Below are 22,258 nucleotides of genomic sequence, written 5' to 3'. Positions count from 1 at the left end.
GACATTAGCCCTCCTAGACAGAAAGCATATTATAAAGCTACAATAATCAAAGCAGTATGATGTTTGCCCAAGAATAGACTATGTAGTCAGTGAAACAATAGAATGCCCAGAAATAGATCTAAGTTTATCACGAATATAGTATATAATGAGGGTGGCATTCCTACCCATGGGGATGCCATGTGATACCCACGAGAAGTCAAAGGGTCTTCCTGGAGGTGGGATCAAATATGAGGCTTCGTTTTCTATTCCTTGCCTGTGTGGCTTGGGGAAGGAGGCTGAGGCCCCAGAGGTCCTGGAGCAGGAGAGCTACCTCGGTCCTGACTCCTGGCTCCCTCTTAAGGCTGCAGAGCGAGACTGGGAGGAGAAGCGGGCAGCCCTGACCCAGTACAGTGCCAAGGACATCAACCGGCTGCTGGAAGAGACACAGGCAGAGCTGCTCAAGGCCATCCCTGACCTGGACTGTGCCAGCAAGGCCCATCCAGGCCCGGCCCCCACTCCAGATCACAAGCCCCCCAAGGCCCCCCACGGCCAGAAGGCAGCCCCCCGAACGGAGCCCAGTGGGAGGAGGGGCTCAGGTATGGGGAGTAGTAGGGCTGGTGAGGAGCCCAGCGTGGGGGCGTGGCCTCCTCAGGAACTCAGGCTGATGGGGGAGGCACTGGGATCTCAAGATCATTGTGGTTGGGCTGCCAGACAAGGGAGGCCCTGGGACATCAGCCGCCACTAAAGGGAGACTGGGACCCAGAAGGACAGGGCGAGCCGGACTCCATCCCGGCTTTTCCCACTGTCTTGGGAAGGGAGCCACTGAGAGGACCAGGAAGGGAGCAAGTCCAGGCAGAGTCATCCGCCTCCACGTCTTGGCTGGGAGCATGCCACAAACCAGGCTGTCTTGAGGGCCGGTTGAGCGCTGATACTGCTGATACTGACACAGTTCCCATGGTCCCCAGCCTGAGTCATGGTCCCGGGAGTGGCAGAAATCCAGACCAGAAGTGGCAGTCATCATTCCTTCATTTTATTCATTCCTGCAATGCATATTTGTTAAGCACCTACTGTGTGCTAGGTGCTGGAGATATGGAAATAAGACAGGGCTTGCTTTCAAAGAGCTCAAAATTTAGTGGGGGGAATAACACTGACATTTGTGTTTATCAAGCACTTACTCTGTGATAAGAACTGTTCCATTGCTTTTAATGTAGTCATCCTTATAATTTTATTTTTATTTTTTATTTTTTATTTATTTTTATTTTTTGAGACGGAGTCTGTCTCTATTGCCCAGGCTGGAGTGCAGTGGCACAATCTTGGCTCACTGCAACTCCACCCCGGGTTCATGCCATTCTCCTGCCTCAGCCTCCCGAGTAGCTGGGACTACAGGCGCCTGCACCACGCCCAGCTAATTTTTTTGTGTTTTTAGTAGAGATGGGGTCTCACCATGTTAGCCAGGATGCTCTCAATCTCATGACCTCGTGATCCACCCACCTTGACCTCCCAAAGTGCTGGGATTATAGGCGTGAGCCACCACGCCCGGCCTCATCCTTATAATTTTATAACAAGCTCAGGAGGCAGATACGGTAGTTATTCCCATTTTACAGAGGATGACATAGGCTCAAAATGATTAAGAAATCTGTGCCAGGCCAGGCGCGGTGGCTCACGCTTGTAATCCCAGCACTTTGGGAGGCCGAGGCGGGCGGATCACGAGGTCAGGAGATCGAGACCACGGTGAAACCCCGTCTCTACTAAAAATACAAAAAAATTAGCCGGGCGTGGTGGTGGGCGCCTGTAGTCCCAGCTACTCAGAGAGGCTGAGGCAGGAGAATGGCGTGAACCTGGGAGGCGGAGCTTGCAGTGAGCCGAGACTGCGCCACCGCACTCCAGCCTGGGGGACAGAGCGAGACTCCGTCTCAAAAAAAAAAAAAAAAAAAAAAAAGAAATCTGTGCCAGGCCATGCCTAGTATGTAAACCAGAAATAGAATGCAGGTGCTAAATGTAATAGCAGAGGTGAATGCCAGTACTGTGCAGTCCTAGGGGAGGCCTTAGGAGGGCAGGAAGGCTTCCCTAAAGAGGTGACTTTTCACTGAAGTCTTGCAAATGAGTGGGCACTTCCCTAGCCAGTGAGAGAGGGTACTCCAGGGTGAGGGAACGGCGTGTGCAGACGCCTGGAGGTGTGTGTGTGTGACATGGCCTGAACAGGGTCCAACCTGGGGAGCAGCAAGCAGAGCTGAGGCTGAAAGCTTGGCAAGTGCAGAGGTGCTGGCCTAAGGAGCTTGGACATGGTTTGGGGTGATGGGGAGCCACTGCAAGATCAAAGGCAGGGGAATGGTTAGAGTGACCTCTCTGCAGGTTACCCTGGAAACAGGGCTGGAGGACAAATTGGGGGAGAGGAGAGCCCAGTGGGAGGGGCCAGGATCCCTGGAGGAGAGATGGAGAGCTGAGCTGAGGCAAGGGTGAGGGGCAGTGGGAAGGAGGTGGTTAGAGCAGCACCTCTCTAACTTGAATGTGTGTCCGTCACCCCAGGATCTGTTCAACCAGATTCTGGCTCAGCAGCCCAGAGGTGGGGCCTGAGCTGCAGTTCTGACAAGCTTCCAGGTGCTGCCACACTGTGGTCCACAGACCACACTTGGAGTAGCAAGAGTGCTGTCAGGAGAGGGACAGGGCTTGGGGCTTGTGTGCAGGAGGAGGTAAGAGAAGGAGGGGCCCTGTGTTCTTGCCCCCAGGCTTTCCTCTCACCTCCTCCTGGTCCTCCCTGGAGGAAGAAGCAAAGTTTATCCCCTTCAAGTTAGAAGTAGTGCACTGACTCCAAGGTTGCAGGCCTGCTGACCCCCAGCCCCTTGGTGCCTGCAGATGAGTTGACAGTGCCCCGATACCGCACGGAGAAGCCCTCCAAGTCGCCCCCGCCGCCCCCTCCCCGCCGGAGCTTCCCCTCCTCCCACGGCCTGACCACCACACGCACCGGAGAGGTGGTGGTCACCAGCAAGAAGGACTCGGCCTTCATCAAGGTACCACTCCCACCTCAGACAGAGGGCCAGGGGACTGAGTTAGGATGAAGCCTCAGATGACTTCTGGAGACCCTGTGGGGTGGGAAAGAGACCCCTTTCTCAGAGAACATGGAAGGAAAGACGGAGTGGCCGGTGGCGACTTTGTCCTGCTAGTTTGAGATTCTAGGTATGTGTATTTGCCTTAATTCCATCCCAGGCCCCTGTCTGTTGAGGGACACCCTGGCAGGGGTGTAGCAGCAGAAGTAGCAGACGAGAAGCTGGGGTGGATGGGGGATGGGGCCTGGGAGGTGAGCTGGTGCTAAAGTGGGGCAGAGCCTGGCCTTGACAGGAGTCCCGGGCCTTGCAGAAGGCCGAGTCCGAGGAGCTGGAGGTGCAGAAGCCCCAGGTGAAGCTGCGCCGGGCTGTGTCTGAGGTGGCCCGCCCGGCCTCCACACCACCCATCATGGCCTCGGCCATCAAGGACGAGGATGACGAGGATCGCATCATCGCAGAGCTAGAGGTAGGTCAGGGCACACCTGGCCCCCAAGGTCTCAGCCAGGCACCCTTCCCTCCCAGGCTGCCCCCAGGCCAGGTGACAGGATGAGGCAGAAGATGGGCTCTCGGGCTCCCTGTGGAGCGCTGGCTGTTCAGACCCCAGCCTTTTGCCTCCATTTCTTCTCCACTGTGAAATGAGGGGTGGGGGTCTAAAGTCTTCTCTCCTTGCAGGTTTGAGTTTTTTAATTGTAGTCTCTGAGTCCCCCCCAAGTATCCCCAGACCTCCTGCACTCTGAAAGCCCCATATCCGAAGATTCTGAGATCACCGAGTTTGGAGACCCCCATCCCCCAGTGTTCCGAGATCAGCTCATGCTTGAGACCCCCATACTTGAATATTCTGAGGACAGAGCTCTGAGACTCTCATGCCCCATGCCTTGACTCTCCCAGTGGTGTCAGTCACCACACTCAAGCGTTCTCAGCCACCCCCAGCCCCAGTGCAGGAGACCTGAACTACCAGGGCTCTGAGGTGACCAGATGAGAGCAGAGAGGGCCGGCAGCTATGGCAAGGAACCAAGGGGTGAGGCTGGGGGCCGATGCCATCCCAGGCCACCCTCCCCAAGGGTGCCAGGGCCACAGGCCAGCACCCCCATCCTCCCTGGTGCCCCCTCCTCCAAACCTGCCCCCACCTTCTGCTCCCCAGGTGTTTGAGAGAAGCTCAGTGTCTTCCCTCCCCCCCACGCCCCGCCGCCAGCTGATCCCCACCTTGCTGTCCCCCCAGGACCTGGGGTCCCCCGGGGGCTCAGCCCCAGGCCCTACACGGAAGGTAACGGGGCTGCTCCCACTTCTCACAGCTCTCTCTCTGCCTGTGCCCCCACAGCTTCCTCTCCTCACCTCCCACGCTAACCCGCTAAAACGCCAGTCACCATCCCAAGTCCCACCATGGCCACATCCACTGCCACAGCATTATATGTGGACTCACCCCTCCCCCACTCCAAGGACAGGTGCATAGCCCTTCCTCCCCGCTGCCTGCTGGGGGGCTCCCTGAGACTCCAGCAGCCTGGGCATCTGGCGGCCCCTTGTGTCTGCATTTTCTCACAGGCTTGCTGATGGAGGCCTGAGTATTTTGTTCTGGTTTGCGTCTGAGCTTAGGTCTGGCCCAAAGGCTGAGTGTGGCCAAGATTGGAGTTTGGATCTTGCTCACAGATTACTTTGGGTCCAACTCAAAATCTGGCCTTGTCCTGAGCCCTTGCCTAGCCCCCACCTCCATCTTCGCTGCTCTGCTGCCTGTGCTGGGGAGGGGCTCTGTTTTTCCCCTAGAATCTATGCCTTGCGCTGGGGGCCAGGACACCACAGGGGTAGGCTCATCTACAGCCTCACTAGCCCCAGGGCCTACGTTGCTCTCTTGGACAGAGAGCCTGGAATGGAGGAAAGCTATGCCATTCCTTGGCTGCTGGTTCTTTTGGCATTGGGAAATTCTTCCTTCTCTCTAACATCAGTCCTTGCTGCTGTCCTGCTGCACTTATTTCCTCTTTATTCTTTCCTGGGAATTTGGGGATGAACCTGCTGTCTGCACCCTGCCCCTGGGGACTGTGCTTGGGGAGGAGGGGAGGGGGAAGGTCTGGGATTCTCTCTCTGCCAGGTCAGGTTGAGGCAGGGGGGCCTTCGCTCTGGGGAAGGAGAGCCTCCCATGTGCACACACTCCCTATCTGGGGCTCCCTGGCCCACAGCGGGCTCTGTCTGGTGGCCACCTGATTTCTGGCCTGGCTGGAGGCCTGTTGGCACTTTGGTTTCCTGGCGGGGGAGGAGCAGAGGGGCATCAGATAGTGGACAGTGCCTTCTGCTGGGCAGAGGATGGGCACAGAGCAGTGCAAGGAACCTCTAGGATGAGCTGTATGGAAGGGGCGCCTCCTGGGCTGGCCATGCCCTTGGCACTTTGGCCCCTCCCATCCAAGCCCTGCCCCTTTCCGGCTCTGGGAGCCCATCCTGAGGGGCCCAGTGGACAAGGCCTTTTGCCCCTGGCCGACCCTCTGCATCCTGTGGCAGCACCGGGCAACGGAGCCGGGCGAGCGTGAGGTTGCCCTCTGCCTTCCCAGTCAGCACCCCCCACTTCCAGGTAAGCAGGTGGCAAGGCTGGATGGGTTCCTTTGGGAGGGGGTGGTTGGGGGTCCCTGCTGCCCCCTCCCAGCTCCCCACGGCTCCCTTTAGTGGAAGGAGCACTGGCCTTGGAGTCAGACTATCTGGGTTCAAATCCAGGCTCTGCCACTAACTAGCTGTGGGTGGGTGGCCTTGGGTGAAGTGTGTAACCTCCCTCGCCCTGGTGAGAGCAGCAGTCCCTTCACAGGTTAAGGTAGGCACTGAAGGTGAGGAAGTATGTGACGGCATCTGGCACAAGCCTGGTGCTCAGAGTTAGACCAGGATTCACTCACATCGGGGAGTGGTACTTGGGGCTTCCCTCTGTGCCCTCACCGAGGCCGGGGCCAGGGATGCTGGTACCGGAGCAGGTGCCCAAGGGAGCTTTGCCCAAGTGTGTGTGCCACAGAGGATCTGGCAGGGGGCAAGCCCCACCCCTTCTAGCTGTGAAGCTTTTGGAGAGAGCACACAAAGTTGGGGTAGACCAGAAGTCTCTGGTTTGAGATGCCAGAGGCTAACATGTCATCTCTGCCCACACTGGGCCAAAGGTCTCGGCCATTCCATTCATTTCAACAAATAGCTAATATTTATGAAGCACTCACAACGTGCCCAGCGAGCTCACTTCATCCTCCACCGGCCCCATCTTGGTGTCAAGTCATTGCACAGATGGGCACACTCATGGGAGCAACCCTGAGCCCGGCTCCCAGAGGCTCACATGGGTGGTGTAAAGTAAACGTGTGCCTGCCCTGGCCAAACCAGCACCTTTACTGGAAAGTAGGAGGCCATAGGGTATGGTGGGAAAGACCTGAATTCTGGTCCCAATTTTGCCTCCAACTTACTGGGTAGCCTCTGTCAGGACCCTCCCTGCCTCAGTTTCCCCATCTGTAAAAGAAAGGGGCTAGGCTCACCTAACTGTAACCCCCATTTTAGCTTGGGGTTTGGTTGTAGGAATCACACTCTTCCTCATCTTCCTTCTCCCCGCAGGCTGCCCCAGGTCCCAGGGCCTTCCGCGTCCCAAGGATCATCTTGACAGAGTGTGCCCCCAACCCTCCCTCCCCGCCAGAGGCCAGACTTGAGGAACTGGGACCCAGGACAGCTCCCACCCCAAGACCTCAGACCCTGGCTGACAGCGGGAGGGGCTGGGATGGTCCACAGGCCCCGCCAGGGGTAGTGGGGGAGACTTCTGGGCCGAGGAGCAGCTTCATGCCCTGGAAGGAAGGGGCAGCTCTGAAGAGACTGGGTGGAGGAGGCAGCAGCCTAGAGGATGGAGGAGCCAGGGTACCGTGTCCTCAGGGACCAGCCCAGGATGGGACTCCAGAGACCTCTACTGCTGACATCTACCCAGAGGAGATCCTCAAGGACTCTGGACATGATGCCCAAACCTGCAGTAGGGAGCACCAGGGCCAGGCGGCTGCCAACTCAGGCTGCACCATGTGGGCCGCCACTGCCCAGCAGATGGACAGCCTGGAGGAGACGCTCCAGGAGCTGGAAGCCACCCTGAGCAACATGGGCACAGGCCCTGCCGTGGGGTCCCCTGGCAGGCCCCCACCCCTACCCCTCGGCCCCCAGGTGGCTGCCCCCTCTTCATCCTCCCCTGCTGCCTTCCTCTTCCATTTCCAGAGTCAGACAGAGTAGGGGGCAGCAGAAATGCCAGGCCAGCCCCCTCCTCCCACCGGCCTTCTCTCAGCTCTTACCACTCTCCTGGGAGCCTGGTGCCAGAGCAGGGTTTGCAGGCAGAGTCCGGGGGAGGCTGGGAAGCTGGCCTACCCAGGGGCCGGCCAATCCCCAGCCTTGGCAAGAACGAGGGCCTCTCCCCTTCTGCTCTGTATCTGTAAACCAACAAATAAAGTTCTCTCCCCACCTTCCATCCCCATGCTCCCCTCCCCCTCCTGTCTCTGACTCTCTGTCTCTGTCATCTCTCTGCTTGCGCCTCTGGATCCCCAGTGTCCCATGGGCAGGCCTGGTACTTGGGGAGGTTCATGGGAGCCAAGCTTGCCCATCCCTAGGGAGACCTCACCTCCATCCTCCCCTTAGGAGGAGGATGTGGGCTTGGGGCTGCCCCTCTGCTCTGTGTGCCATTACAGAGAGCCCCTCGCTGGCATGTGCACCCAGGTCCAGATGGTGCCCCTTGCCGGGAGTGGGGTTGCTGCTGGGGACGCTCACTTTAGTAGAGGCTCCCAGGGAGGGCATCAGCTGCCCCTGAGCTACTCAAGGAAGCCACCGAAGAGCTCTCCCTCAAGAGCCTTTGGGAAACTGGCTGGGGCCCCACCCCTCTCCTGCAGGGAGACCATAAATGGGGACTCAGAGGGTGGACCTGGGTTCTGGACTCAGATGTGGAGCCAGAGATGGGTGTCCAGGTCTCAAAGGGCTCCACTGAGGAGGTCCCAGCCCCAAGACCCCACCCAGTGCTAGGTTCCTGTGTGATTCACCCCACGTGGACCCTGCAACTGCAACCCTGTTCCTCTTCCTGCAGAGTGGCGGAGGCAGTGTACCACCCATGAAAGTGGTGACTCCGGGGGCCTCTCGGCTGAAGGCGGCCCAGGGCCAGGCGGGCAGCCCCGACAAAAGCAAACATGGCAAGCAGAGGGCCGAGTACATGCGGATCCAGGCCCAGCAGCAGGTGAGGGTGGGGACTGTGGGGGCCACCCAGGCCCACTCTGCTGCATGCCGGGCCCCTGCCACGCTGGGCATCTCCTGCCCCTGCTCCCGTGACCAGCTTTCCCAACCTCTGCCCAGACAGACCTTCCCTGCCAGGACTGCCCCACCCACCCCCTGAACCATCTTCTCCCTCCTCCTCCCGATCCCGGAGCTTTGGATCTCTAATAGCACATGAGTTCTCAACCAGGCACCTCCCCTGTCAGGAGTTCCCTCACTCAGACACAGAGAAGACTCGTCTCCAGCTGCCACTGCTGGCTCCTGGAGAAGGGGTGAGCGAGCGGGTTTGTGACTCCAGCAGCCCCAACGTCTGGGTCCCTTCTCAGGCCTGGCCTACCCTGGGGTGTAGAAGGGGGATTTTGTGGCCCTCTGCTTCCTGCCACTCTGTTTCTCTCTCCGCTTCCCTCTCCCTCTTCCCAGGGCTCTGCTATTCAGGGCCCCACTCTTATCCCAGTCTCCCTCTTAGCTCTTAGGCCACCCCTAGCCAAGGGAGAAGCCAACTTTGCATCTGCTTTTCAGCCTTGTGTTTGGGTTTCAGTGGGGTCACCTCCCATCTTTGCAAGGTGGGGTGGGGACAGGGTGAGGCACTTTGGCCCTCAGGAAGGGTAGGGGTGCAGCAGGAATTGCAGGGATGCCGCAGTCTCTTTCAGATCTAATGAGCAGACACGGGGGCTGTGTGGAGAGTGGACACACCTCACCCGTGGGTGTTTACTGCCCTTGTGGCCTGGTCAGAGGCTGCAGGGTGGCTCCTGGACCTAGATGTTGTGAGAGACCCTTAGTGCGCTCATTTGATTCAGTGAATATTTATGAGCAGCTCCCGTATGACAGGCCCATTCTGGGTGTGAGGGTGGGGGCTGTGATATGTCCAGATGCTCTCACTTAAAGAAGGTTCTAGACTCAGAGGCAAGAGGTTAGAGATGGGTGAGTCCATCTCTTTTTCAGATGAGGGGACAGCTCAGAGAAGGAGAGGGGCTTCCCAAAGGTGCACAGCAAGGTGGCATCACAGCCAGGATCGGGACCTAGGAATGTTGGAACCCTTCCCTGCGCTGGCCCTGGGACAGCCCTGGGCACCCAAGGCCCTGCCTCCCTACTGGCTCCCAGGAGAATTTCTCAAAAAGCAGCCCTCCAGCCCCCCCGCAGCCTCTCCACAGCTCCCACCTGCCTCCTCATGACCCCCAGACACCCTGCGAGCCTCACCTCCAGATCTTTTTCCTGCTACTGCCAGGCTGGACCCTCCTGGGTGCCCAGCAGAGCAGCTGACACTGACAGAGCTTTCGCTGGGGCCAGGCACGTGCGTTATCTCATCTCACACTCACCACACTGAGGAAGGTCTATTACCCACATGTGACAGGTGGGGAAACTGAGGCTTAATCCAAGGCCACACGGCTGGCAAGTGGGGGGCAGGACACAAGTCCAGACTGCCTCCCTCCCCACCACAAAGTGCTTCAGCCTCTCCAGCAGGCCCTTCCCTTGGCTCTAATGATGCTGCACTGTTTGCCACCATAGTCCCTCGCTCCCCAGAGCCCAGCTCCTCGGCTGTGGTGTCAGCCTCATGCCTTTATGGCCCAGCCTCCACCCCATCTCCAGGCTTGCCTGGGTCTCCAGTGGCATCGAGATGGGCTCTTTCCACCCCCCTCCCCCACTGCTCTGCAGCATGTGGCCTTGTAGACCCCCCAACACCTGCATAGGGCTATGCAGACCCTCTGTTCCTCAGCATCCTCTCCCCAGCCTCCACCCTGAGCCTCCGGGCTCCTTTCTGGGTGACTCCCTCTATTTTTTGAGACAGAGTCTTGCTCTGTCTCCCAGGCTGGAGTCCAGTGGTGTGATCTCGGCTCACTGCAGCCTTCGCCTCCTGGGTTCAAGTGATTCTCGTGCCTCAGCCTCCCGAGCAGCTGGGACTACAGGCTAATTATCACACTGGCTAATTTTTGTATTTTTAGTAGAGACAGGGTTTCACCATGTTGGCCAGGCTGGTCTCAAACTCCTGAGCTCAGGTGATCCTCCCACCTTGGCCTCCCAAAGTGCTGGAATTACAGGCGTGAGCCACTGCACCCTGCCTGGGCGACTCTCCTTTGCCCGCCTCTTCCCTTTCCTGTGCCCCACTCCTCAGCCTCTTCTCCTCACACCATGCCTTCCTCTCCTCAGGCACCAGGCACTGCTTAGTCCCTGCCCCCACCCAGGTCTCCATTCTGAGCTCCAGTCACCCACACACGCTTCCCCAGGCATCCCCAGTCTCCTCTCACGTGTGCGTCCAGACATAATGCTTCCCCGACCCCGCCGCCCCAGCCTGTACGAGGCTGCCCCAGCTGCTGTCTCCCTCAGGAAGGGTCGCCCACCCCCAGCCTTCCTAAGCCCCTCCGTGCCCCTGTCTCACTTCCAGTGCTCCGGTAGCCTTTCTTATAAACATGGTTTCTTTCTTGTAAAGTAATAAATGTTTCCTGTGGAAATTTTATTTTATTTTATTTTATTCTATTTTTTAATTTAATTTAATTTAATTTAATTTAATTTTATTTTATTTTATTTTATTTTATTTTTTGAGACAGAGTCTCGCACTGTCACCCAGGCTGGAGTGCAATGGCGCGATCCCAGCTCACTGCAACCTCTGCCTCCTGGGTTCAAGGGATTCTCCTGTCTCAGCCTCCCGAGTAGCTGGGATTAGAGGTGCCCACCACCACGCCCGGCTAAATTTTTGCATTTTTAGTAGAGATGGGGTTTCACCATTTTGGCCAGGCTGGTCTTGAACTCCTGACTTCATGATCCGCCCACCTCAGCCTCCCAAACTGCTGGGATTACAGGTGTGAGCCGCCACCACCCGCCTCCCTGTGGAAATTTTCAACAGTAAAGTATAGAGAAGCAGGGGAAAACCATCGATGTCTCACTACCAACATGCATGGTCCTCTAAGATCTCCTTGTGACTTCTGTCACCTCTAACTGATTTCCCAAGACCTGGGGGTGGGGAGGGAACTTTGTAAAATGCAGGTTTGATTGTCTCTGTGTGTGTCACACACACACACACACCCCTGCCAGCTTAAAATCCCTGCCTCGGCCCCTGGCAGATGATAAACTCAAATCCTTCATGTGCAGCCCAGGGCCCTTCACAGCAGCCTCAGCTCACCCTGCCCCTCCACCCCACACCCTCGGTGTACTCCAGCCACGCGGGTCACTGGCGGGGCATGCTCCACACCAGCTCAGCCTGTGGCCTTGGTCAAAGCCCTATGTCTTCTCAGGCCCTTTCTTCGTCTGTACAATGGGGACAGAAGTACCCAGCCTGGTCCTGAGCTCACATAGTGCCAGGTACAGGAGAGAGCTTGGAAAACCACAGTGAGCTCTACGGCGGTGGGCGGGGGCGGGGCGGGGATGGGGGTGGTGGTGCGCAAGGCCTCTCCTTCATCCAGTGAGTCTAAGCTGTCTTTGACAGTGTTTCGATAGAGGGGACTAGAAGTGCTGGGATCCGGGACATAGAAATTGGGAGTAAGAAAGTTCTAAGATGGAGCTGCATTGCAGCAGCGCCTGACCCCACAGAGTAGTCAGAGGAAGTGACTGAGGAGAAGCCCGTGAATGTTGTGCTTAAGATCCCAGGGAGGGACGGGAGCCAGGTTCCCAGGCGTGCAAGGATCAAGGCTTTGTGTAGACCTGAAGCTATGGACACCCCCTCTTCTATTAGGGCTAAGAGATTTGCTGAACAACTGCTTATCTTCTCAGATGGCTCAAATGAAGAGACTTTTTTTTTTTTTTTGAGATGGAGTCTCGCTCTGTTGCCCAGGTTGGAGTCCAGTGGCGTGATCTCGGCTCACGGCAACCTCTGCCTCCCAGGCTCAAGCGATTCTCCTGCTTCAGCCTCCTGAGTAGCTGAGATTACAGGTGTGTGTCACCATGCCCGGCTAATTTTTGTATTTTTAGTAGAGGTGGGGTTTCACCATGTTGGCCAGGCTGGTCTTGAACTCCTGACCTCAAGTGATTCGCCTGCCTCGGCCTCCCAAAGTGCTGGGATTACGGGCGTGAGCCATTGCGTCCAGCCCGAGATGAAGAGACTTTAAGGAAAGCACGACACCAGAGGATTGAGGGAGAAAACAAGGGATGCCGAGGTACCCATGGACATCTCAGAGCAGGAGGCTGCGACTCCCTAGGGGAAGGGCAGTGGAGCAGGTGTTTAGCGAGTCCTGGAGGGTGGGAACAGCAGAGCTGTGCTGTGGAGGGCACAGCTGCTGCCTGTGACACAGCTCCCAGGAGGGAGAGAGCAGGGAAGGAACTTGACCCCATCTCCCTCTCTCTCACTCTGCCACAGACCCCACTGGCCAAACCCAACCAGAGTCCAGTCAGCAAAGGAGAGACCAGGATCAGCCTCTCAGGGTACACATCAAGGCAGAAATTAGTTCTGAGAGGACAGGGGCAGTGGCTCATGCCTCTAATCCCCACTTTGGGAGGCTAAGACAGGAGGATCACTTGAGGCCAGGAGTTCGAGACCAGCCTGGGCAACATACGTGAGCCCCCCGCCCCCCGCATAATTGGTTCCGGGGTATGGAGAGGCAGGTGAAAGACAGATAGCATACCTGTTAGGTACCAAGTTTACAACTTTATACCTTAAAGTAAATCTGTGTTGTCACAGCTGCATCCCCACAGCACCTAGAATAGTGCTTGGCATACGTAGGTACTCAGTAAATATTTGTTGAGTGAATGAGCGAATGAGTTTGCCACTGATCAGGCCCAATCCAGGTGGAAACACCCAAAGCAAATCTGAAAGGTTAAAATGACAATCGCTATAATGGCTACCATTTGTTGCGTGTGTACTGAGGGTGTTGGGCGCCGGGCCTTACACCCTGTTGGCATCATCTCGTCGTGTGCATCTGATGCTGTGAGGCCTGTTATCCGTTTGCAGGTGAGGACATGAAGGCACAGAGAGATATGTGATTAGGGTCACACGGTTAAAAAGTGGCAGAGCTGGGACTTAAACCCAAGTTTCCCTGCTACAAATTCTGCTGTCTTAGTGCTGGATTCTGTTGCCCTGCCAGGGAGCATAACCTTGTGGGTGTGAGCAAGCCTCGATGAGATCGCGCTTGTGACGAGAATTCTAGAAGGTGATACGTTAACAAAAAATGAAGGTTGAATGGAGCAATAAAGCAACACTGGGCCTCACGTGTATCAGTGAGAATGCTTTCAGTTGCAAGGAACAGGAACCCTGATTTAAAATGGCATAAACAATAAGGAAAGGTATTCTGTAACCAAGAAGGCTGGAAGCAGGGGGATTCCAGGGTTGGTGAATTTAGCAGCTTGAGGATATCAGGACCCAAGTTTCTTTGCATTTGGTCCTGCTGTCATTTTTATTATATTATTATTAATTATTATTATTATTATTTTGAGACGTAGTCTCACTCTGTCACCCAGGCTGGAGTGCAATGGCACAACCTTGGCTCACTGCAACCTCCGCCTCCTAGGTTCAAGCGATTCTCCTGCCTCAGCCTCCCGAGTAGCTGGGATTACAGGTGCTCACAACCACACCTGGTTAGTTTTTGTATTTTTAGTAGAGACAAAATATTGTCTATGTTGTCTGTGTTGGTCAGGCTGGTCTCGAACTCCTGACCTCGTGATTCGCCCACCTCGGCCTCCCAAAGTGCTGGGATTACAGGTGTGAGCCACCACACCTGGCCTATTTTTTTATTATTATTTATTTATTTATTTGAGATGGAGTCTCGCTGTGTCACCCAGGCTGGAGTGCAGTGGCACAATCTTGGCTCACTGCAATCTCCGCCTCCTGGGTTCAAGCAGTTCTCCTGCCTCAGCCTCCCAAGTAGCTGGGATTACAGGTGCCTGCCACTGCCGCCAGCTAATTTTTGTATTTTTAGTAAAGATGGGGTTTCACCATGTTGGCCAGGCTGGCCTTGAACTCCCGACCTTGTGATCCACCCACCTCACCCTCCCAAAGCACTGGGATTACGGGTGTGAACCACCGTCCCTGGCCTTCTTTTTTTTTTTTTTTTTTTTGGAGACAGAGTCTAGCTCTGTCGCCCAGGCTGGAGTGCAGTGGTGCCATCTCTGCTCACTGCAAGCTCTGCCTCCGGGCTTCACACCATTCTCCTGCCTCAGCCTCCTGAGTAGCTGGGACTACAGGCGTCCGCCACCACGCCCGGCTCATTTTTTGTATTTTTAGTAGAGACGGAGTTTCACCCTGTTAGCCAGGATGGTCTCGTTCTCCTGACCTCGTGATCCGCCTGCCTCGGCCTCCCAAAGTGCTGGGATTACAGGCATGAGCCACCGAGCCCGGTCTTATTATTATTATTTTTGAGATAGGGTCTTACTCTGTCACCCAGGCTGGAGTGCAGTGGCATGATCTCTGCTCACTGCAGCCTCAACCTCTCCAAGCTCAATCCATTCTCCCCCCTCAGCCTTCCAAGTAGCTGGACTGCAGGTGGCGCCATCACACCTCACTAATTTTTTGTATTTTTGGTAGAGATGGGGTTTTGTCACATTGCCCAGGCTGGTCTCAAACTCCTGACTTCAGGTGATCCACCCACCTAAGCTTCCCAAAGTGCTGGGATTACAGGCGTGAGCCACCACACCCAGCTTCACACAGCTGTTTTTATTTATTTATTTAAATTTTTTTTTAGATAGAATCTCTCGCTCTGTCACCCAGGCTGGAGTGCAGTGGTGTGATCTCGGCTCACTGCAACCTCCACCTCCCTGGTTCAAGGGATCTTCCTGCCTCAGCCTCCCAAGTAGCTGGGACTACAGGTGCACGCCACCATGCCTGGTTAATTTTTGTAATTTTTGGTAGAGTTGGGGTTTCACTGTGTTGGCCAGGCTGGTCTCAAACTCCTGGCCTCAAGTGATCTGACTGCCTAGGCCTCCCAAAGTGCTGGGATTACAGGCATGAGCCCGGCCTCACACAGCTGTTTTTAGAAGCTGGAGAATCTTTCCCAGAAGCCTCCAACAGACCACACCTCTTATCTCACTGCCCATTCCTAAATCAGTCACTGGCAAGGAGAAAGGAACTTCTCTAATTGCCATAGATTTTATCATGATCCCCACATCCCCCACTTTGAGCTGGGGAAAGCCCAGCTTCTCCTGATGGTTCCATACCTGATCCAGGCAGGGCTTAGCAAGGAAGGAGGGTGTGAGGGCTAGGGAGGGTGGCCCTGGGAATGGCCCTGGAGGTGGAGCCATCGGGGTCTGTAGAGTCAAGAGGTTCCACACTTGTCTGGACATCTGGGCATCAGAGTGTGAAGGGCCTCGGGAACATGGACCCAGTGAGAGCAGGTGGCCGGCTCTGATCCCCAGGCAAGAGGGAGGTGTGCAGGGTGGTGCCCTCTGGGACCAGCTCAGTGCTCCATGCCTCCCCCAGCTGAAAGCTGGACATGTGTGAGGTTTCTGCCTTGCCACGAAGGTAATAAAGTTCTGCTTCTCTGGGCATAATTGGAACCAGCAGGGGAGGATGGTGGGTGAAAGGAAATGACAGGAACCTTCAGAGACAGCAGCTGTGTCACCTGAGAAGGGTTAGCAGCACAGGCTGGGGTCACCCGGCACAGCTGGATGTGCTCCCTCAACTTCAGGAGAGTGGATTGTGGATGGTGTGGCCAGAGTCTCCCGGGAGGGAAGATGGCCCGAGAGGATTTTAGAAAGCACATGCTTGCAGAAGTGGCCTCCATGAAGAAGCGGGACGGGGACGAGGCATCCCCGTAAACTGGTGAAGCTGGATGTCTAAAGGTCTTGCACTGGCTGTTGGGGGGAGAAGGGGTACCTCAACTGGGTGAAGGCATGTCACTTGCCTGAATACAGGAGCCAGGTGGTGGTGCCGGAAGACAAGTGTTTCCAAGACCAAAGCTTGGAATCGAATGAAGCTCTTGAAAAATGCTGAAGGGGTAGGAGCAGAAAAAGCAGCTTTTACCTAGAAAGATCAGTTCAGAGGGAAAAGGACAACCAGGGAGAATCAGCACCTTGCCGGGGGACATGGTAAGGTGTGAAGAGACATCAGGGGGAAGTGGGCAGTGCTTCCCTCCCACCTGGCTTTGGGGGAAAGAACTTTAAATGGGAAAGGCTAGAGCAGAGGAGAGGCAGGACAGGACTGAGCCCAAGGTAAGTGACACAATGGTCAGAGAGCCTCTGGTTCCTTTTGGATGAGTTTGTCTCCAGGCCCAGGTACTGGGGGCACAGAGAGGGCAGGGGCCGTGCCTGACACATGCTGAGGATTGTGTGAATCTGATGACCCCGTGGCTGGGCCCTGGACCCCCTAGAACTCCCTTGAGTAATGGATGAGCAGAGGAGAGGGGTTAGAAAACCCAAACAGGGCCAGGCGCAGTGGCTCACGCCTGTAATCCCAACACTTTGGGAGGCCGAGGTGGGCAGATCACCTGAGGTTGGGAGTTCGAGACCAACCTGACCAACATGGAGAAACCTCGTCTTACTAAAAATACAAAATTAGCCGGGCGTGGTGGCGCATGCCTGTAATTCCAGCTCTCGGGAGGCTGAGGTAGGAGAATCGCTTGAACCCAGGAGGCGGAGGTTGCCGTGAGCCAAGATTGCGCTATTGTACTCCAGCCTGGACAACAAGAGCAAAACTCCGTCTCAAAAAAAAAAGAAAGAAAGAAAGAAAAAGAAAACCCAAATGGGGAACTTTTGCTTTAACTTAAATAAATAAATAACAAAACAAAAAAACAGGGCCTCATTCTGTCACCCAGACTGGAGTGCAGTGGTGCAGTCACAGCTCACTGCCACTTCCACCTCCTGAGCTCAGGCCATTCTCCCACCTCAGCCTCCAGAGAAGCTGGAACCACAGGCACAAACCATCACACTCAGCTATTTAAAAAAATTTTTTTTTTAGTAGAGACGAGGTCTCGCCATGTTACCCGGGCTGGTCTTGACTTCCTGGGCTCAAGCAATCCTCCTGCCTCAGCTTCCTAAAGTGCTGGGATTACAGGTGTGAGCCACCACACCTGGCCCTTGTTTTGATTTTCATAAAAGGGAAATGTAGGTGGCAAACTACACTGTGGTGAGCAAAACCCAGGTGAATCGTGGAACCAACCGTCTGTGCACCTGTGAAGGAGAAATGGTGATTGCAGCCAGCGCTGGTTCTTCACTGTGAGCCGGGCAGGCTGCTGGAGACAGGGCTTGCTTTAGACTCTAGCTTCTCTGCTGCAAGGCATCTGAGAAAACTCTGTAGCAGCAGGGTGATAGTACAGGGAAGTGAACGACCCTGCCCAGACTTAACCTCAGGGTGGTCTCTGGTGACTCGCCACAGCACCCTGTCTTATCTTTTGGATCTTTTTTTAAATCTGGGTGATTCAGTTCTCACACTAGTAGCTAAGCAAGGCCAGGAGGGACAGTGAATACAATTACAAGGAGAAACCTGGGTCTGTGTAGCCTTAATCCAGTGGATCTCAAAGGTAAGTGTGCAGCAGAGGCACCTGGGGCACCTGCTTAAAATGCACATTAATAAGCCCACACAAGAGAGCTCCAAAGTAGCTCTCGAACCGCACTTTGGAGACCGCAGCTCCAGAGGAAAAGCCTCCAGGACCGGTGGAGTCACGGGAGTCTACCGAAGGTGGGAGGAGGATGAGGGGTCAGTTCTGACCACTAGAACTGACCAGTGAGGGCACGACAAGTCATGAGGGAGTAGCCTCCTGTTACCAACCGGGGCGACAAGTGCAGGGCGTGCAGTGGGGCCTCCTGCACTGGGCGGGAGGCTGGTGTGATAGAGCCTTCTTCCCAGATTTCCAGGTGGTGGTGGTGGTGGAGGGGGTCTTTGAAGTGTTTATTCCCCCCTGGGAGGATAAGCCCTCTCCTCTGTTGCCACTAGGATGAGGCTGGAAGGGGCTCTGGCTGTACAGCGGGCCAGTTGGGACTAGGAGTCTTTCCTCACCCTGCCCTCCGTCCCCCACAGGGCTTGTGCCCCTGTCCCAGCTAATGTTTCACTTCTTCTTCCTCCCCTCCCCTGCCCTCCCCCACCCCCACCTCCCCGTCTGCCCATCCTGGGTGCGGCCTCTCCTGTGCTTCTCTGGTCACTCTCTGCTTCTCTCTCTGCTCTCAGTAACTATGGGCCTGCCCTCTGACCACCCAGGCCCTTTGTCCAACCTCGTGCCCCCCTCCCCCGCTTTTCTGCCCCCGCCCCTCCCCGTTCAAGGGACCCCTCTCTCCAGACGCCCCTCTGGCTTCTTCCTTTTGCAGTTAATTTCCTTGGATTTGTGGAGGTTTTCCACTTTTAAAACTTCAGCTGGGGGCCAGCATGGAGGCGCTCCCTTCCGCTCTCTGACCCCTGACCCCTGTTTTTGTTCCAGGCCACTAAACCATCTAAAGAGATGAGCGGGTCGAATGAGACCTCGAGCCCAGTCTCAGAAAAGCCCTCGGCTTCCAGAACCTCTATCCCTGTATTGACTTCCTTTGGGGCAAGGAATTCTTCCATCTCCTTCTAGAAGCCCCTCACCCCGCTGTCCCGCCTGTCCCCCTCCCTCACTCCTGCCATTTCTCCCCTCTCTTCCCTTCATCTCCACCCCACCCCACCCTACTCTCCAGACCCCCTGAGGGGTGTGCCCTGAAGAGGAGGGTGCGGCCCTCCTCAGCTCCCTCTACCCATCATCTGTTGGTGTTTTTGGTTTTTTTTTTTTTTTTTAACAATTCACTTTTAATTATCTTTTTTTAAACAGTAAAACTAAAAACCAAACACACCACCTTCCTTGATCTGTTCCCAGCTGGCCTCTCGCTGGCCGCACCTGTCACGTCTCTCCCTCTTCTCTTTCACCACTCTTTTCCCCTAGTCCATCCCGAAGCTCCTGCACCCCCTTCCCACCTTCCCAAGAATACTCCAAACAAACTCTGAACCACGGAGACTTGGAGCAGTGGGAGACCCCTCTCCTGTTTCTCAGTACCTCCCTGGAGGAACACGGGGACATCGGACCAACCCATACATCAAGCCGGAGAGCAGGGCTCAGGGAGACTGGCCTTGGAGACGCCCCATTCCCTGTCTAAGCTCGGACAAGACTGTGACTTTCTCTGTGGCTGCTCTGCCTCCTCCCACTCACACCCCAGTGGGCCTGGAGTAGAGACGGACAGGCTGGAGACGAGGCCGGAGTCTGAGAGGCCTCAGGGTGGGTGTGAGGCCATGGAGTCTGTGTCCCTGGGGAGGCGCTGGCCTCCTGGGCCTCGCCGTCCAGTGGGGAGTGGAGGGCAGAGGCCCTTTGGTCTGCTGGCTGTGGAGGGTGGGTCGCACGGACAGCCGGACATCGGGGACACTGCCTTGGGAGAGGGCGGCCCGGACGGGTATTTGGTACTTTTAGTTTCCTGATTTAGCACTTTAAATGGCATTAACTTATTTAATGGGGGTGGGGTGGGCAAGAATGAGGGGCCTAGAAAACCAGGTTTTGTGGCTTGCAGTTGGGGGAAGGGTCTGGTTTGAGGGAAATGGGAGGGTGGAGAGGGGCTTGAGGGGGAGCACTGAAGACACCTGGGACCTGCAGGTGGGGTGACTTGACCTTCAGTCATCCTCTTGGCGATTTGAGGGTTTTCCGGGAAAGGATGAGACATAGCTTTTCAATGGGGCTCTGGTGACCCTGGTGAGATGTCTGAAGGTCCCTGAGGCCTGACCATCCAGCCAGCGCCCCTGGCCTGTGGACGCCCTGCCTGCCCTGCAGAGGCGGTTGGCAGTGCCGCCTGGCTTTTGGCCGGGTCCTGGGGAGGCAGAGAGAGGCCAATTTTGGTTCTCACTCCTGGCTCCCCAGAGGGCACAGTGAGGAGCCAGTAGGGAGAGGATAGGAGAAGAGGAGGAGGAGGAGGGGGTTCCCCGGCAGCAGGATTCCCACTTGGAGCACAAAGTGAAGCAAGCACAGGGGAGGGGGACTAGAATCAGTCCCCCCCAGCAAGCACAGAAAGGAGGAGCTGCGCAGAAGGCAGAGCCCCCCAGCCCCTGGGGCCTGGCTGGGGAAGGTCTGCACCTGGGGAGAGCCGGGAGCTGTTGAAGGTTTGGGGGGAGGGGAAACTGGGGTTGTGTTTCTTCATTTCTTTTTTTGTTTTTGCCTTTGTTGGTTCATCCTTGTTTTCTAGCTTTGGATCATTTTTGTACCAAGGCGAGCAAGCCTTTTTGAAAAATAACAAAAGAGGAAAAAAAAATCCCTCCTGAAAAAAAACCCTGGAAAATAGAAAAAAAAAGGACCTCATAAATGATGCAATTACTTTTAATTGCAGGCAACTCTTTACATTTAAGTGAAGTGTCTTAACATTTTATATTGTTTTAAAAATATATTTACATATTATATATATAATATACGTAATATAAATATATATAAATATTTAAAAAAGAAAAAAAAAAACCACGGCACTCTCCCTGGCCACTGTTTTGGCGGGGGAGGGGGGCTGGGGGGCGGGCACGTCGGCCTGGCTTCTGTGGTCCCAGTGAAATGGTCTGGTTTGATTTGGCTGTACAGAGACCCCCTGACTTGGGAGGGGAGGGGGGAGTGGTGCCCCCTCCTCCCCCCACTCCATTACTCTCTGCTTGCTACTTCGCTTGCCCCCAGCTCTCACCCTCAGCCCTGTGACTGGAATGTGTGCCCCACCGTCATTGTCCAGAGTTGAATGTCCCTTTGTGGGGGAGGTGGGGGAGCAGTGTCCATCCATGAAGGGGCAGAAGGAGGGAGCCACATGCCCCGATCCACCTGCTCGGGTGAAGCCCAGTGGGATTTGCTTCTTTCTTTCCCTTTGGTTCCTGCACATTTATGGGCTGGGAGGCATCCGTGTGGAATCGCGTGCAGCCTGTGTGTGTGCTGGCACGAGCCCATGCACTGTGCATGCAGACGCATGGGGCCTGCACCCACAGGCATGGCCGAGCACATGTGTGGGGGAAGGCGTGGGCACATAGGTGCATGTAACATGTTTGGGCATTGGCACGTGCCTACCTGCATGTTAGCGTGAGAGGAGCTTTGTGTGTGACAACATGTGTAATGTGTGTGCAGACATGTCTAGCGCCAGAGACTTGTGTGTGGGCCACGTACATGTGGACAGAGATGCGTACCTGGAGGTGCATGTGATCTGTGTCTGCGACTGTGTGTGTGCACGTATGTGTGCTGGTGCAGACCCAGGTGTGTGGGTGTGCCTCTGTGTGCGTGTGTTCCATCATCCCTGCACCACTGGCTCCAGCTCCCTTCCTGAGCCCCCATCCCCACTGGCCCTCTCACAGCCTGCAGCACGTCAGTGCGCCCAAGCTGCATGCGCCTCGCTGCTCTGTCCATCAGTGTGTGCTTAACCAAGAGAAAACTAAGACGTCTCGGGGGACCCCTGTACCTGGTCCTCTCAGCCCCCGCCCACTGTGCTGTGTTACTCGCATGGGGGATTTCCTGCCCCTTCCACAATATGCTGTTTCCCCAGGAGCCTCAGGCCTGAGGCTCTGAGTGGGGTCCCCAGGGGGCCCCCCGGGGTGAGCCCCGGCTCCACACCCTGCCCCATCCACCCTGTAGGGCCCATGTTGGTGTAGCAGTGATGGCTTCTGTGGATATTCTGTGACCTCTGTCAGTGTAACTTGACAATTTCTAAATGGAAAAGGGTTGCTGTGTTTTCTCTGTCTCTCTTTTTTAATGTCCTTTTTTCTTCTCCCCACCTCCCTGCTCTCTTTCCTTTTCAGTTTTTCTAGCCAAGTGTTTGGGGCTTTAATAAAACTTGTTTCTTTTTCCTCTCCTGGATCTCCTTCCTATAGGCTGATGTCTCATTATTTCTCTGCTTCACACTGGAGGATCTGGAAGGTGCTGGGATGGGTGGGGTGGCAGGTGGGGAATCCCTGGCAGCCACTGGCCTTCAGCTGGCAGAGCATGAGGGGGAGGACAGAACAGTGTCCCTGGGATTAGCCAGGTGGGGTGGTGTACACCTGTAATCCCAGCTACTAGGGTGGCTGAGGCACGAGAATCGCTTGAACCCAGGAGGTGGAGGTTGCAGTGAGCCGAGATTGCACCACTGTGCTCCAGCCTGGGTGACAGAGCGAGACCCTGTCTCAAAAAACAAAAACAAAACAAAAAACAGCTCTCGGCTTGGCACTCCAGGAGGTG

The 22,258-nt window shown here is 55.7% G+C and overlaps 1 protein-coding gene across 15 annotated transcripts in view; it reads left to right on the top strand.

Moving 5' to 3' along the window:
- Positions 1-21,898, top strand: part of SRCIN1 (SRC kinase signaling inhibitor 1) — a 76,402-nt gene extending 54,504 nt beyond the window's left edge. For 5 of the 15 annotated variants that reach the window (XM_063628891.1, XM_055258768.2, XM_055258779.2 and 2 more), the window contains 5 exons: positions 341-575; positions 2,833-2,987; positions 3,334-3,486; positions 4,162-4,284; positions 6,576-7,464. In XM_063628891.1, coding sequence (XP_063484961.1) covers positions 341-575; positions 2,833-2,987; positions 3,334-3,486; positions 4,162-4,284; positions 6,576-7,226 — 1,317 coding nt within the window. In that variant the 3' untranslated portion in view covers positions 7,227-7,464. Of the gene's footprint in view, positions 1-340; positions 576-2,832; positions 2,988-3,333; positions 3,487-4,161; positions 4,285-6,575; positions 7,465-8,064; positions 8,212-8,452; positions 10,699-13,255; positions 16,893-18,264 lie in introns of those variants that run through there. The other 10 variants (XM_063628897.1, XM_055258772.2, XM_055258776.2 and 7 more) reach the window with 7 other exon arrangements.
- The last annotated feature ends 360 nt before the right edge of the window (positions 21,899-22,258 follow it).

Source organism: Symphalangus syndactylus, chromosome 20 (assembly GCF_028878055.3).
Source record: "Symphalangus syndactylus isolate Jambi chromosome 20, NHGRI_mSymSyn1-v2.1_pri, whole genome shotgun sequence".
Classification (NCBI taxonomy): Eukaryota; Metazoa; Chordata; class Mammalia; order Primates; family Hylobatidae; genus Symphalangus; species Symphalangus syndactylus.
This window is presented reverse-complemented; position numbering and strand designations above follow the sequence as displayed.